The sequence below is a fragment of the Diceros bicornis genome, chromosome 18 (assembly GCF_020826845.1).
Source record: "Diceros bicornis minor isolate mBicDic1 chromosome 18, mDicBic1.mat.cur, whole genome shotgun sequence".
Classification (NCBI taxonomy): Eukaryota; Metazoa; Chordata; class Mammalia; order Perissodactyla; family Rhinocerotidae; genus Diceros; species Diceros bicornis.
Genome location: NC_080757.1, coordinates 25,346,505 through 25,361,577, shown reverse-complemented (window position 1 = coordinate 25,361,577; position 15,073 = coordinate 25,346,505). Strand labels below are relative to the sequence as shown.

The window sequence follows — 15,073 nt, the reverse complement described above, 5'->3', positions numbered from 1 at the left end:
CCTCCTATTCACTAATACCGTGCTTTTTCTCATTCTTTTATCTCTTACATCTCTATTCAACACTGTTTGCCACATCTCTTCCACCTTAAAATTACTTTTCCTTTGGTTTTTTTGGTTCTCCTTCCACTGCAACGATCATTTCCTGTCTCCTTTTTTCCCCCTCCTTCCACCTAAAGGTAGACATCTCCCTACATACACTTCCCTTCTACCTATATACTCTTCCTCATAGTGATCTAATCTACTTGTACAACTTCAATTTCAATACAACAAACATTTATTAAGCATATACTATATGCCAGGCACTGTTCTAATCTCTGAAAAAGTGCTTCTCAGCTCAGGCTTCATATCAGACTCACCTGGAGAGTATTAGAATGAAGAATCTTGGGTTCCGTGACCAGAGACTGTAATTTAATCAGCCTGGGATGGGGCTCAGGAATCCTTATTTCTTTAAAGCCCCACAGAAGATTCTGTTGCACAGCCAAACCTAAATACTGTTTTCCATTTTATGTATGTCTTGGTATGACATACAGACCCTTAACGATCTGACCTCTATCTCACCAACCTCTTCTTCCACCGCACTAACCACCCTGTCCCCCTTACATCCCATTAATACTCAATGACTTATAATTTCCTGAACATGCTAGGTTTCACAGTCTGGTACTTTTGCACATGTTGTCAACCTCACCATCTCTACTCTCCTACTATAAACACACCTATCTCTGTTAGCTTGTCTGTTTTCTATTCATCCTTCAAAACTCAGTTCAAACATCTTTGAGACATTATTGGACTCCTAACAGATCTCATCAAGCCCACCATAATAATGATTAGAGCTGTTGTGAGTATTAGAAATAACATTAAGTACCTGGCACAATGTTTGGCTAGACACTAATATACCCCATGGGTAACAGCAACCTACTTAAGTCATGCTGTGAGATGACCAGTTCACCTTTTAGAAAGATCCCAGTGGCCATGTGGAGCTTATATTGAAGGGGGAAAGACACTGGAGAAGAGCTAAAATCTTTGCAACTCTTCTGCAAATCTAAAATTATTTCAAAATAAAAAGCCAAAAAAATTAAGTTTCTAAAAGATTTTTAATGACCTGAGAAAATGTTATGTGAAAGAAAAGCAGGAAACAGAGTTGCATATTCATTATGATATCATCTATGTATATATTTTTTAACGAAATTTATCCTTAAGAGGTAAAAAACACTGAAGGGAAACATATCAAATATTAACTGCAGTTATCGCTGGATGATTGTATTCTGGATTGTTTTTATTTCTTTATTGACACTTTTTGGATTGCCAACTTTTCTATAATAAGCATATATCTAATAATTTAAAAAACTTTAAGTAGTAAATGCAAACTTCACTTTTAAATTTATGTTAACAGGAAGAAAGAAGGGGGCAAATGTATGCATTACATTATAAAGAAAAAAGTAATAAACATTGTCAAGCAGCTGTCCTGAGTCCTACTTAACAACTTCCATAATTTCATTTCTACAGTTAGCTAAGTTTATAGAATAAACTCTTCAGACTATAATACATACAGAGACAGACAGCTCCTGTTTTCTGAATGGAAAGGAGTGGGTGGGAGATAGAGGAAACTATTGCCTTCAGAAAAAGGGTACCAAGTGCAGATCTCATAATGACGTTCTCTGTCTACTCACTTCTGAGGCACCATGGCAACTGGGAACCTCAGAATATCAAGGAAGGAGCATAGAGAGTAAAAAGTTTGCAGAGCTGTTGGGGGAAGGGAGAAAGCTCAGGGAAGCTAAATGAGAAATCCTAAGAAAGCCAAAACAAAAGAACAGTTTCACAGGCACATCTACAAGCAAAGCCATAATATAAACTCAAAACTAGAGCCAGTTTCCTTATTTCCCATGTCAAAGCTTGAGAGAGGTAAGCCAAACGACAGGACAGGGAAATGAAATTTCCTGCCCTCTCAATAATGGTTATTCTCAACATCTGAATTATAACATTGACAGTGTATGTTTGCTGTAATCAAAAGCCTTTCAAATCTAAATTTCCAAGTTTTAAGCCCAAATCTGCAAAAGACTTAAAGAGGTTTTTCCAGTCAATTTTACCTCATAAAAGGACTGCTCCATAATAAATATCATATGATACCAGTATGGCACATTTTACTTTTCCAAAAGCTTTCGCAGCTATTATTTAATTTTACCTCCATCACCTGATTTAAATGACATCACTCCAAACTCAGGAGTTTAAAGTGAGACACTAAAAAGAAAAGAGAATCCTTGTTTCTTTCCAGGTCAAACACAAACACATACAACTAAAACAAAAAGCTCTGTCCTTCATAGCTTTTGATCAAATCATACTGTATTTTATAATGTTCATTTTCATTATGGTTATAAAATTCATTAAAATATCATCATTAGTGCAATATCAAACTGTTGTGCTACAAATGTTATAACTATAAGAAGTGTAGAATGGCAAATTTATCCTTTATTTTTCCTTCCATTTCTCTCTATGCCACCAAACTACCACTAGTAGCCATGTACCTTCATGATATGCTAACTTCTTTTTAAACAAGTCACTAGTCACTGTCACAAACAAAAAAGGAGAGGTAATATGATAGATTAAGCAATTTAAAAGATACAATACACAATGTGTAGTCTTGGATTGGATACTAGTTTGGATGAACCAGTATACTGGAGTCAACTAGAGAAATTTGAAGATGGTGTGTATATCAGAGGAGATGAAAATTTATTGAAATAGAAAAGTAGCAATTTTTGACAAAAGAAAAGCAGATTATAAAACAGTGTGTACAGCAGAAAGAAATTTCAGTAGAAAGAAATGCATATATATACATATATGCATAGAAAAGGATCCAGAAGACTAGACGATGTAGGAGGAATCTCTGGGTGGTGGATATACAAGGCTTTATTTTTGCTTTCTTGTATTTTCTTTTTAATTTTCTTTACTGCTTCTTTAATAAATCGTTATTTAAAAATATTTTTTCCAACTCTATCCCTTTTTAACAGGCTGACATTTAATTAGAGAAAAACTGCTCAAAGAGAACATATTTCTATTACACCCAGGGTTCCAGTTTAGTGTAGCAGTTGACAGTATGAACTCTGACTGGATTCAATACACAACCAGCTGTGTGACATCTGGCATGTTATTTAACCTGTGTCTCAGTTCACAATCTGTAAATTGTGAGTAACTACAGTAAATTACTTACCTCATTGGGTTGTTGTAAAAATTAAGAGTGGTACTCCACATAAAGCACAGCAGAGTATCTGGTATATAGTAAAGCACTTGATAAAGTTACCTATTATTATGAATATTTATCTAATTAGTCACTCAAAAAACATGACTGCTAGTTCCTACAGATAATGTGAAAAATAGGATAGGATGTAGCAGCAATAGATCAGCTTTCTTCTTACACTATTCTTGTCCCCTAAACTTCCCTCTTTTGTTTTTTTTTGTGAGGAAGATCAGCCCTGAGCTAACATCCATGCTTAGTCCTCCTTTTTTTGCTGAGGAAGACCGGCTCTGAGCTAACATCTATTGCCAATCCTCCTCCTTTTTTTCCCCCAAAGCCCCAGTAGATAGTTGTATGTTATAGTTGCATATCCTTCTAGTTGCTGCATGTGGGACGCGGCCTCAGCATGGCCAGAGAAGCGGTGCATCGGTGCGCGCCTAGAATCCGACCCCGGGCCGCCAGTAGCAGAGCGCGTGCACTTAACCGCTAAGCCACAGGGCCAGCCCCTAAACTTCCCTCTTAATCCAATGAGAGCAGAAGCTGAAAGCCATGCCCGGATTCTCTCAGAATCTCACCTCATCACCATTATTTCCTATGGATGAAGGTCTGTACAGCTCTACATGAATTTTTTAAAGGTCTATGACCATGAAATGTGATATCTAGGAGCTGATCTCAAATTCAGTATATTATCTGTTTGCATTCTATGGTATCACTGGAGAAGCTTTACAGATTATTTCTAATTACAAAATAGCTTCAAAACTCTCTAGTTAGATTCTTCTGAAGAGTCAAACACCTTACAGGCAATCTCATATCTGAATTCTAAATTTTCTAAGATATAGGTAAACTACTTTTCTTTCTAAAGCAGAAAGGAGATAGGAATATAATTCACCTTCAAGGAGCCCTTCCCGAGTGAACTTAATCCCTCTCTCCTTCCAAAGCAGCAACTACTGTCTTAAACCCCAGGTATAGAACATCTTATGCTGAATCTATGTATATACAAATAACAGCAATTACAGCTTGTTCTCAAATGAAGTCATTAACCAAACAGGCTTACTAAGTATGAAATGTTGGCCATTTGATATTTTGAGCATATATTCTAAGATGTTTAAGAGAAAACTGAGGTGGAGTTTCAAATACTATAACATGAATTATAGGATAAAAAGGTTTAAAGAAATCACACTACCCTAAGAGGTAAAAGATCCAACTGTGGAGCTAACCAGTTTTCAACTGGCTTCAACCAGGAATTCAGCATTCTAGTTGACAAAACTGATTACAATCTTTGGTTGATGACATAATAGCATGGGATGATCTGGATTTAAACCACATTGTAAATATGCAGAACAATGTGACCTCAAGTGGTATTCCACAAGGAGCAGAGAAAATGTCAATATCCGTACAACTAGATGGCTCTATTATATGCCACTAAATCGTACATCAGTTATCAAAATTAAGATAACCAAATTCAGTGTTTAATGGTCTCGTAACCACGGGCCCATTTAGAGCCAGTTCGAACAGACCCTATTTCTTATCAAGAGTGATTAAGAATTGTCTTTCAGGGGCTGGCCCCATGGTGTAGTGGTTAAGTTCAGCATGCTCTGCTTTGGCAGCCTGGGGTTCAGTTCCTGGGAGCGGACCTACAGCATTTGTCAGCAGCCATGCTGTGGTAGCAACTCACATACAAAATAGAGGAAGACTGGCACAGATGTTAGCTCAGGGCAAATCTTTCTCAGAAAAAAAAAAAAAGAATTGTCTTTCAGAAAATGTGCAAAGTCACATAGCCAGAGCATGCACAGAAGAAGAAATCTTGACCTGAAATGACCACGGAACCAAAGATTCTCCTCCCCATGGAACCAAAGGACTGGGACATGACTGGAACTTAAGTCAGCCTCTTATCAGAAGCGAGGGGTCTGTCGTTCAGGAAGATCCAGTATTAAAATTCCTTCCCTTACTATAAAAGTTTAGAAGCTTACCACAAATGTTTAGAACCTTACCACAAATGCTTGAAGTCCACCAATCAAAACCTGTCCTGCCAGCATTTCTGTGTGCCACCCTATTCTTCCTAACCTCTTAAATTTTGCCCCAAATCCTGAATGGGGGAGACAGATCTGAGGGCACCCGTCCTCTGTCTCCCCACAGATCGATCTCACAGAATAAAGCTGACTTCCTTTCCCAAAAGCTGATGCCATAATTAATTGGCTTTTTTATGCGCATCAGGTAGGAGAACCCCATTTTGTGTGGTAACAGTCTTTCTTCTCAAATGCTCAATTAAATATTAATAATGAGGTTCAGAAATATATCAACCTAGCTGATCTTATCTAAAAATAAAAAGCCAAAACACAGTTGTCTACAATGAGGCCTGTATATTCTCACCAAGCTGTAACTACTTTCTTAGGGTGTTATTTTCAAATGTTTGGGACATAAAGCTTAGAAAGTGATTCATCCAGTCTTTCACTGGTACTCTAGAAAATATGTGATGCAAAACATCTCCATCTCTAGAAAAGTCTATTTTCTTTTCCTGCCTATCCATCACACCCACTAGACTTCTCATTTAGCACTTCAAACCAAGCCCTAAACTTGACAGAGAGGCCCACTCTCACCCTATACTATGGCAATCACTTCATTTGGTTTTAGACGACCTCCAGTTAACATCTCTTGGGAATGTACCTGCCCTTCTATCTATATCACCTGTGAAGGATGAATCAGGCTATTCATTAAGGGAGCTGATCTTAAACTCAACCAGTCTCTATTTAACTTTGGGTTCAAAGAGTCAAAAGGAGTTAAAAAAAAGAGATAACAGGGACCGGCCCAGTGGCATAGCAGTTAAGTTTGCACTCTCTGCTTCAGCGGCCTAGGGTTCTCAGGTTTGCATCCTGGGTGCAGACCTATGCAGCACTCGTCAAGCCACGCTGCGGCAGCATCCCATATATAAAGTAGAGGAAGACTGGCACAGATGTTAGCTCAGTGACAATCTTCCTCAAGCAAAAAGAGGAGGATTGGCAACAGATGTTAGCTCAGGGCCAATCTTCCTCACATACACAAAAAAGCACTAACAGGCTCCAAATGGAGTCATTTGCCTCCACAACAGCATACCAAGACTTAATTGCAGTTGCAACCTCTCCCAGGCTGAATTTCCTGATTAGCTCTAGTGAGGTAATCTGCGTAAGACCCTTGCCGTTCGTTCCCTTCCCCCAAAAGATGACCTGGCCTGAAACAATCTTTTCTTTTCTTTTCCTAGTAAACTTCCTTGCCCCACCCACCTTCTGCCTATAAAAACCTTCCAGTTTGTACAGCTCCTCAGAGTATCTCTCTACTTGCCAGAGGGGATGCTGCCCGATTCATGAATCGCTTAATAAAGCCAATTAGAGCTTCAAATTTACTTGGTTGAATTTTGTTTTTTAACAGAACCAATATCCTCGTTTTCACAGAAGGAAAATGAGTCCAAAGAGGTAACATGAATTGTCTGTGTTCACATGCCTAATTAGTGGCAAATGTCAGAACAGAATTCTCTCTAATACAAAATGAATTTGACTCAATTTAAATTACCCCCAAGGACACCATATCCACAAGCGACTTAAGAAATAGACCAATGGAGAACCTTTGTTCTATTTTGGAACATTAGTAAACTGAGAAGTGAATGAACCGGCACTGTCTCCTTCCCACGCTGCTGATCACACTTTAATCCACGGCTCCTCCACGAGCTATGGTCATGAGTTTTGCAACAGTAGGGCACGCAAAGAAATTCTCAGGTGCTCATACCACTAACCACACAGTCTTTGCAATAAGAGCCATCAACTTGGGGAATGACTTGGCAACTACAAACTGCCTTGCAATATCATCAGCTGAGTTTCCTGTAATGGTATTTATCTCACCATAGCCAACCTCACAATTTCCTAATCCAACAAACGGATATTTTGTTTCACATGGTATCAAATTGGACAAATTAATCAAGATGCTGTGTGGCTTTAAGGATTTAGATTTAACCCAGTCTTTCTCAACAGGGGCACTATGACATTTTGAGAACAATGCTTGGTTGTGTGGGATTATCCAGTACACTGCAGAAGGATTTAGCATCATTGGTCCTCTGTCTTCTAAATGCAAGTAGTCCCACCAGTCACAACCCCCAAACATTGACAAATGACCTTGAGGGGGAAGATACCACCACAGTGTATTAGCCTTCAGGTCAACCATTAAGTGAACTATAAAGTAATAAAAAATGTTTCATAAAGAAAAAGACCTGATCCCTTTTCTCTGCCACTAAATACTGCCCTCTATTCTTCTGTTTAGCCCAGAGATTATATATAATGCTTTGTTCATTAACTCGTTAACACCAACTTTGTCTGAACTAGTTATATCATTAAGACACTTGTATGGTCAGGGAAGTAGAGCAGAAAAGTTACCGGAAATGAAACAGGGCATCTGTCTTTGAATTCCAGCTTTCTGGCTATTCACCCTTAGGTGAGTTATTTCCCATCCTTAGGCCTCCGTTTTCTCATCTATTTAAATACAAGGCATTAGGCTAAATTATCTCTCTGGTTCACTGCAGTTCTAGGAATCTGTGAAGTAAAATATAACTAACATGCTCAACTCTTTTTTCAGCCACCCGCTAAATGCGGGTGACCGCTGACACTCACTACTTCATCTTTCAGAAGCAAGGACCCCAAAGCCCCAGGGATAACTATAAGGCAGGGCAGTCACATTCAGTCAGACTCAGTATGGGATTTTATTACAGAGTCTGTATCTTGAGTGCATAAAAAGGAGCTAAATTATTTTGTGATCCATTAATAACAGAAGCACCAAGATAATAGCAGCAATAGCCACCCTGACTTATGTTTATCTAGGCTAGACCTATAATCTCAACCCTGGGTATGTATTAGAATCACCTGGGTAGCTTAAAGAAAAAGGCTCCAGGTCCAAGCCACGCCAGTATCAAATGAATCAGAATCTCTGGGATGGGGCTCATTTCTTAAGGAACCCCAAGTAATTCTGATGTACAGTAAAAACTAAGAACCACTAATTCAGACTCTTTAAACCAAGAAATGCAAAGCAAATGACTAAAGGTTAGTATATCACACATTGGTTATATAATCAAACAACAATAAATAAAAATAATCCAGTGTTACTATTTACTGACATTCTTAATTACATATAGAGAATTGTGTTTCTAGAGAAAAAGGAGAGCTCTATAACAACCCCTTGTTCCTATCACAGCTTTTTATTGAGGACTGGCTCTACCAGAAATAGGATCTAACTTTCGGACGTGATGAAGCAATTCAAAGAAAGATTACTACAAATTTGTCCACTCCAACAAAAGTCCTATCAATCATTACTACAATGACAACAATGTTAGTCAAACAGGGACAGAAACTTAAATTCTTCCACCTAACTCTCACTCACTAGGTCCCACTAAAAGATCTACTATGTAGGAAGAACAGGAAAAAGTTGAGAGGAACATTTAGGAATAGACACTTGTAAAACCTACACTCCAGGCAAAATATATCATTTCTCACTCATCAAAGCTTTAAGTCCAGTGATAAAGGAGAAGGTGAAGCAATCTTGGCTAAAATTATTCTTGCTCTTTTCAGAACAAAATCAGTGAAACCAATAGGATAGGTTAAGTAAGTGAAACATTAAACTTCTCTCTCTTACCTCATGTGTAAGGCCAAGCCATCCTGTAAGCTAGAGATCCCCAAATCAGAGAGCGTATCTGAGCTGACAGAAGCTGGTGACAAAGAGCCCTCCTTCTCCTCCAGTAGGTCCAGCTTCACCAGGCTGCTGATCTCATCTTCTGAGTTATCTTCAGACACGGAACCAATTATGAATCGGGAGTGCTGGTTCAGCTCCAGAGCAAGTTTGGCCAAGGGGGATGGTTCATCCATTATTCCATCAAAACGAGCTCTCAGAGCTACGGAGAAAATGAAGTAAGTGAGAAAAGCAGGTTATGGATAATAATCTATATCTGAGGATAGCCCCAAGTTATACTTAATATACCACAGCTGGCACTTGGAAGCAAGGCAGAGTTTGAGAACTAGTTTCCTTGGCTATTCTGCTGCAGGGCCTTTGTTTTCTACAAGGGAGGAAAATCCAGATCATAGTAACTATGCCTAAAAAATTAAAACCAGTTTCCTTTTCCTCAAAGAAATCTCTCTCAAAAAACTATAAGCCATTCCCAATCTCTTTATCTATTTGGTGGTGTCCAAGAGATAATTATGATCAAAGGAGAAACCTTTGCAGTAGGTGAGAACTGCTTGTTGTGATATTGCGATTTCGGTTGCTGGTACTGGGGAGAATGCAGAGTAAGAGTTTGGTGAGAGTGCTGGTTGTTTGAAATCTGGTGTTTAGAGTAAACTACATCTGGTTCCAAACATTATACTGTGAGAGGCTATGAATTTTACATAAGTGCATTTATGTATAAATATATATACATAAAATATATATAGTTTGCTTTAAAGTAAAGTCTACATGGGTATTTTTTAATTAAAAAGAAAAAATCTTTACTTGTCCCCATGAGTTTTTTCTTAAATTACATCTGTTAAAAATTTAGTCAAAAATGTCTGCTTTTGGCTCTAATGTGCTGACATTGATAGGGAAAAAGTGAATCTACTATCAAATTTAAAATCTGTAATTAAAATAATGGAGGTGTCATCTTAATTAAGTACAAGTTTTCTAGAAATAGGGCCCTACTAGTTAGGATTAGATATTGCCAATCACTAGCAAACTAATTAATAAAGACCAAAACATAATTCAAAGTCCACAACAACAATAAAAATAAAAAATAAAACAATATTTATTGTGTCATATTGCTCAACTTAGTATTAACATCTTGTAGCCTGACCAACAATTTTAATTAACAGAGTAACGATTCCCAGTCCTCATTTCGAGGCGCTCTAAGAGATGGTATATCAAGAGAGAATAATAAATTTATTACTAATAAATTTCAGATGCCGTAAACCACTTTGAGATATAAAAGTAGGTAGAGAGCAGTGCTCTTTGACATTAGACAACAAAATATCAAGATTTAAAAATGTTTAGGAATCACAACAAAACATGTTAAACCTTGTTATGTTAACCAGAACCTTAAAAGAAAACCAAATCATTTAAAAAGAGAAAAAGGCCGGGGGGTGGGGGGGCAGTTCTCACAGACTGACCACTCTCAACACTAAAAGGTACAGCAGCAAAAAGGCTACTTCTTTTACATTTTACAGCAGCAAATATCAAGATTAAAAATAATAGCATAATGCCCCTGTCACCCCGCCAAAAATTCCATTTCAACTAACACAAAAAATAATGGCTGCCTTTTTCACAAGAAAAACAGATAAGGCACTTGGGACATTCTAGTTTATAGTCTGACCGAAATTAGATGACTCCACAAAAAAATAAAATTCATGAGAAAGGAGAAAGTCTCTGATTCCACGGGAGAAGAAAAAGAAAGGATTAACTAATAACTGAAAGGCTCCATAAAGTCAACTTCAAATTTTTCTTTCCCAGCTAAGAAGAACATGAAGGTATCCTTCCCTAAAGGGTTGCAAAGATTGGAAGCAGCTCAGCTCAACAGTTAAAGAGCCTGTTTGTCAACCAACAACTCTACTGAATGGTATTCCCAGGCACAAGCCTACAAACCACCAGAAAAGAGAGGTCATGCATGGAAAAATCACTGAGTAGCTGTCCAGACACTCTAGCAGCTACTCTACAGCCCATCCCATTTCCACTGATTCTAGTGCTGAATTAAAGAGAAAAGGTGGTGGAATACTACCACTGTCAGACTTGTTTACTTCAGGTTATCCCCCCCTAAATTTGCCTATATTCTTTTGTGGAAGGCAATTTTTAACATAGAGGCCTACAGTTTAATATTTTAGCATGTGAACATAAAATTTTTATCACACTGTAAACATGAAGAATCATTTGTAACTGACCTCTTATAATTCTTACTGTCTGAGCAGATATCCACCTCCAAAAAGAACTAGAGAGAAAGAGAGAGATTTGAAATTTTTTTTTAAGAAACTCAAATTTTATCAATTTCTGCTTTGCTCAGCATAGTACAAAACTAATAATACTCAGAGTATCATTTTTCTGGTCAAATCTATTATTTAACTTGAAGCAGAAAGTTCAGTCATTTAACTATTATTTGTTCAAATTTATAAATCAAAACGCATTACACATTCAAAGACTTTATTATTCACGAAAGCATGAAACAATAATCCAAGCTTACCATTTTACAAGGTGCCTTATCCAATTGTATACTTCGACGAGCACATTCCAACGCCATGATTTCCAATATTTCATCAAAAAGGAGGCAGTGGGGAGAAGGGAACCACTAGATTCTCTACAACTCAGTCTGGCTCTGATTATGTTTCCAAATGGTTATACCCGTGTACAAAGGTTGTTGGGAGCCAGGGAGAAGACAGATCTCCCATTATATTAAGTCCCTAAACTCTAAGGGACCAAGGAGTCTCTAGCTACTTCCCAAATACTGGGTTTCCTTCTGTGCCCAACAATTTAAATGTATCCAGGGTAGACATTCTTAACTTTAACTATGTATAACAATTGCCTGTGGAGCTTTTTAAAAACAATGGTATCTAAACTCCACCCCAGATCTACTGAATCAGAATCGCTGCTGGAGGTCCAGAGATCTGAAGATTAAGTTCCACAGTTGACTGACACTGATACAAATCCAGGCTTGAGAACCACTGATCTAACATGGAGAAGAACACAAGGAAAGAACCTATTACACAGATAGGGAAATCCAGAACTTCTAAGAGAGGACCCCGAATGACAAGTGACAGGAATGGGGACAGTGCAGATACGTTAATTGGGGAATTAGGATTTACCCAATTATGGAGTCTGAGCTAGTATTATTCCTTACATTGTGGTAGGGAAGAGGGTGAGTAGAGGAAGGAAAAAGGGAGTAGTTTAGATCAGATGTAACCAAAGGTGCAGCAGAGCTGGAGGCAAAACCTAGGACCCAAGATCAAACTCTAACTCTGCTGAGTATTGGCAGTGCAAACTTGAACAGGTCATTAAATGTGTCTAAGCCTCCTCATCTGTAAAAATTACAGAAGGTCAAATGTACCTCATGGGACTGCTGTGAGGACTGAGAATAAACGAAAGGGTTTTGTAAACTATGATACACTGGACCAGTGTTTTTCAAATGATGGGTTACCACCAAGCAGAATACTAAGAAATCGATTTAATAGATTACAACCAACATTTTACAAATGAAATAGAATAGAAAACATTAAAACCACATCGTACTTTATAATGATAAATATTTTGTAAATTTTTTATTAGTTATATATACGTCATGACGTCAAGGACATCTTATTGTGAATTGTGTCAAAAAAGTCTTAAAGCCACAATTAATCCTCACTCTCCTGCCCCCTCCACTTTACTCTCTCACTAGAGAGAAGCACAGTGAGTTAAGTACCTAAACCAATGGTTCTTAAACTTAGGTCAAGACACTACTAGAAATCTGATATAAGCTTTGGACCCTTTCCTGAAAAAAATTCACCCTCACAGAAAATTTTGTTTGCATACAAGTTTGAGATTCCTAGAGCCTTGCCATGAATTAGGTTAAGACTTCTCTCTAGAAAGAGGACAAAGAATGCTAGCTTATTATCTCCAGAAAAAGGCCTTTCCCCAGATTCAGTTGTGGGATATTCTGCTTATCAAACAGAAATTTTCTTCATTATATCAAACTGTTGCCAATGTCAAATTCTCTTTCATTTAAAAATGAAAAAAACTCTATAACTCTCTTATGGATACTGTATTAATACCCAAATCTATTTAAAAGTTCATCAATAAAATGACAAAAATGATAAAAACAAATTCAGTGATTCTTTCTGAAAAAATTTAAATGAAGTTACTATGGCTTAAAAGGCAAGGACATGTTGTGTTAGGTTGGACACTTTTATCACTGATTATGAAAACTAATTGCTGCCTGTTTATTAGAATTGCTTGGAAAATACAGTGTCATTTGAGTTCGAGAAGAATATGTTAACGAAGTTTGGTAAAATCTGTTGTATTTAGAGAAATATCTCTGAATGAAATGATACAGACAGTAACTTGCTGACAGCCCTCTGCCTGACTAAGCACCACGCAGGAGCAGAGAAGCTAAAGCGACTGATTCTAAGCTTTACATGTCATAAGAAATATGAAAGCCGTCATCCCTGCGAGAAGGACTCTTAGAACTTCAGCCACCAAGGCCACATGCTCCCCTCTCCGTCTTATGCTCACAGTGTGCTTTGGAAAAACCCTTAGAACTGCATGTAGGCAAACTAATCTGTAACCGGTAGAAAGAATAACTTGTGAGCAGAAAATTTATGTCCTCTGCCCAAACTGTTCCTTCTGTCCCAGATAAAAAAGTGACTGAGGTTTTCTTACATTCTTCAGGAATATTGCATTCAGCAGATCTGCCATGGAGAAGCGCCCAATGCTCTGCAGTCATCCATCATCAGGCATTTCTGAGCCCCCTCTCCAAACCCATTTGCCTTATATAAGTCATTTCCAAATGAGTTCCCTTTAAGATGGATTTTTTGAGAACAATAGTCCACCATCTTTAGATATGCTAGCTTATTGCTTATTAAAGTTCTTTCTCTACCACCACCTGCTTGGCCTTTTATCTTCTGGCAAGCAGATCAAGGCCTTGCTCGGTATCAAATTGGCAACCCAGATGGGACGCTTAAGATCTGCCCGTGGCTAGCCGACCTTGGATGGACAATCTCTTGGGTAAGTCTCTAGCAGCTGCCAAGGCCCTTTTGTCTCGGGGATTTGTCCCTTTTGATTTCCTGTATTGAGGCTGGCTGCCTCTAAATGCTGTCTGTGGTGGAAAAGAGAAACAACTATCTAGTCAGTCCACGGGCTCAATCTGGAGTAGGGTAAGTCACCTCAGGGATGCCCATGAACTCCCTTCCCCTCCATCTGGGGTCCTTCCATTCGTGGCAGGGCCATCTGGGGTCCCTTCTATTCAAGGAGGGGCCATCTGGGGTCCTTTCTGTTCATGGAGGGGCCATCTGGGCACACATTCGGAGTGGGAATAGTTGTAGGATTTTTACCTGGAATCTGGGAACTGGTTCACTGATGTCTGGTTTTTCTGTGTCTGGATCGGTGTTCCTGTCCATCTCTGTGTATTGGAATGGGGAATGTGCCATGTGTCCCCAAGTGGAGCCCATTGGGGCTAATTCTGAGTAGATGGTCTGACTATAGTTATAAGCTGATGTCTAAAAAGTGATGATTTTCTTTTGTAACACCACATGGCCACAATATTCTTTGGACTCCAGAGAAAAAAAAATGGCTAAACAGTGGATCCTGAAGTTGAAAAGGTTTCAGAGAGCTTTCATCATAAACAACTGTTTTATCGGTACCTATGGGAAAAAAATACAATGACTAGTCTTAAGAACTTAATCAAACTGGGTTTCAGTTTTCTTTCATGGTCTTACAGATGCTAATGAAGGCACTGAGTTAACAGAGGAGTGAAGGGAAGCTGACAGAGAAATGAGGGGACTCCTCTCAACAAAGTAGAAATTTTTAAAGGAGTTTAAAAATAATAAGGTAAATAAGACAATGGGGTAAATAACACAAATATTTAAAGAGGGGAAAACAGAGTAATCAGAAAGGGAAGAGTCACAGGACTCATCTCAGTAGGATGGAAATCTTCAGCTGCTTATTAAAAAAAATGAGATGAGTGAAATGGACATGAGGTTAAAACAAACGTTTTAATAAAACACCGCCTAAGGTTGGACGGGCTAAAGGAACACCCTATGGCCCCTCCAACATTAAAGGACCTCAAGCAGGCCCATTATATTCACCCTAGTTTGAAAAATTTTTGAAAAGACAGAAAGCAGAAATCACAAT

General features: G+C 38.3%; 1 protein-coding gene across 10 annotated transcripts in view; it reads right to left on the bottom strand.

Moving 5' to 3' along the window:
- Positions 1-15,073, bottom strand: part of ACACA (acetyl-CoA carboxylase alpha) — a 277,171-nt gene that overhangs the window by 205,405 nt on the left and 56,693 nt on the right. For 6 of the 10 annotated variants that reach the window (XM_058560443.1, XM_058560441.1, XM_058560449.1 and 3 more), the window contains 2 exons: positions 11,137-11,183; positions 8,873-9,128 (listed from right to left, as the gene is read on the bottom strand). In XM_058560443.1, coding sequence (XP_058416426.1) covers positions 8,873-9,102 — 230 coding nt within the window. In that variant the 5' untranslated portion in view covers positions 9,103-9,128; positions 11,137-11,183. Of the gene's footprint in view, positions 1-8,872; positions 9,129-11,136; positions 11,184-15,073 lie in introns of those variants that run through there. The other 4 variants (XM_058560445.1, XM_058560444.1, XM_058560447.1 and 1 more) reach the window with 1 other exon arrangement.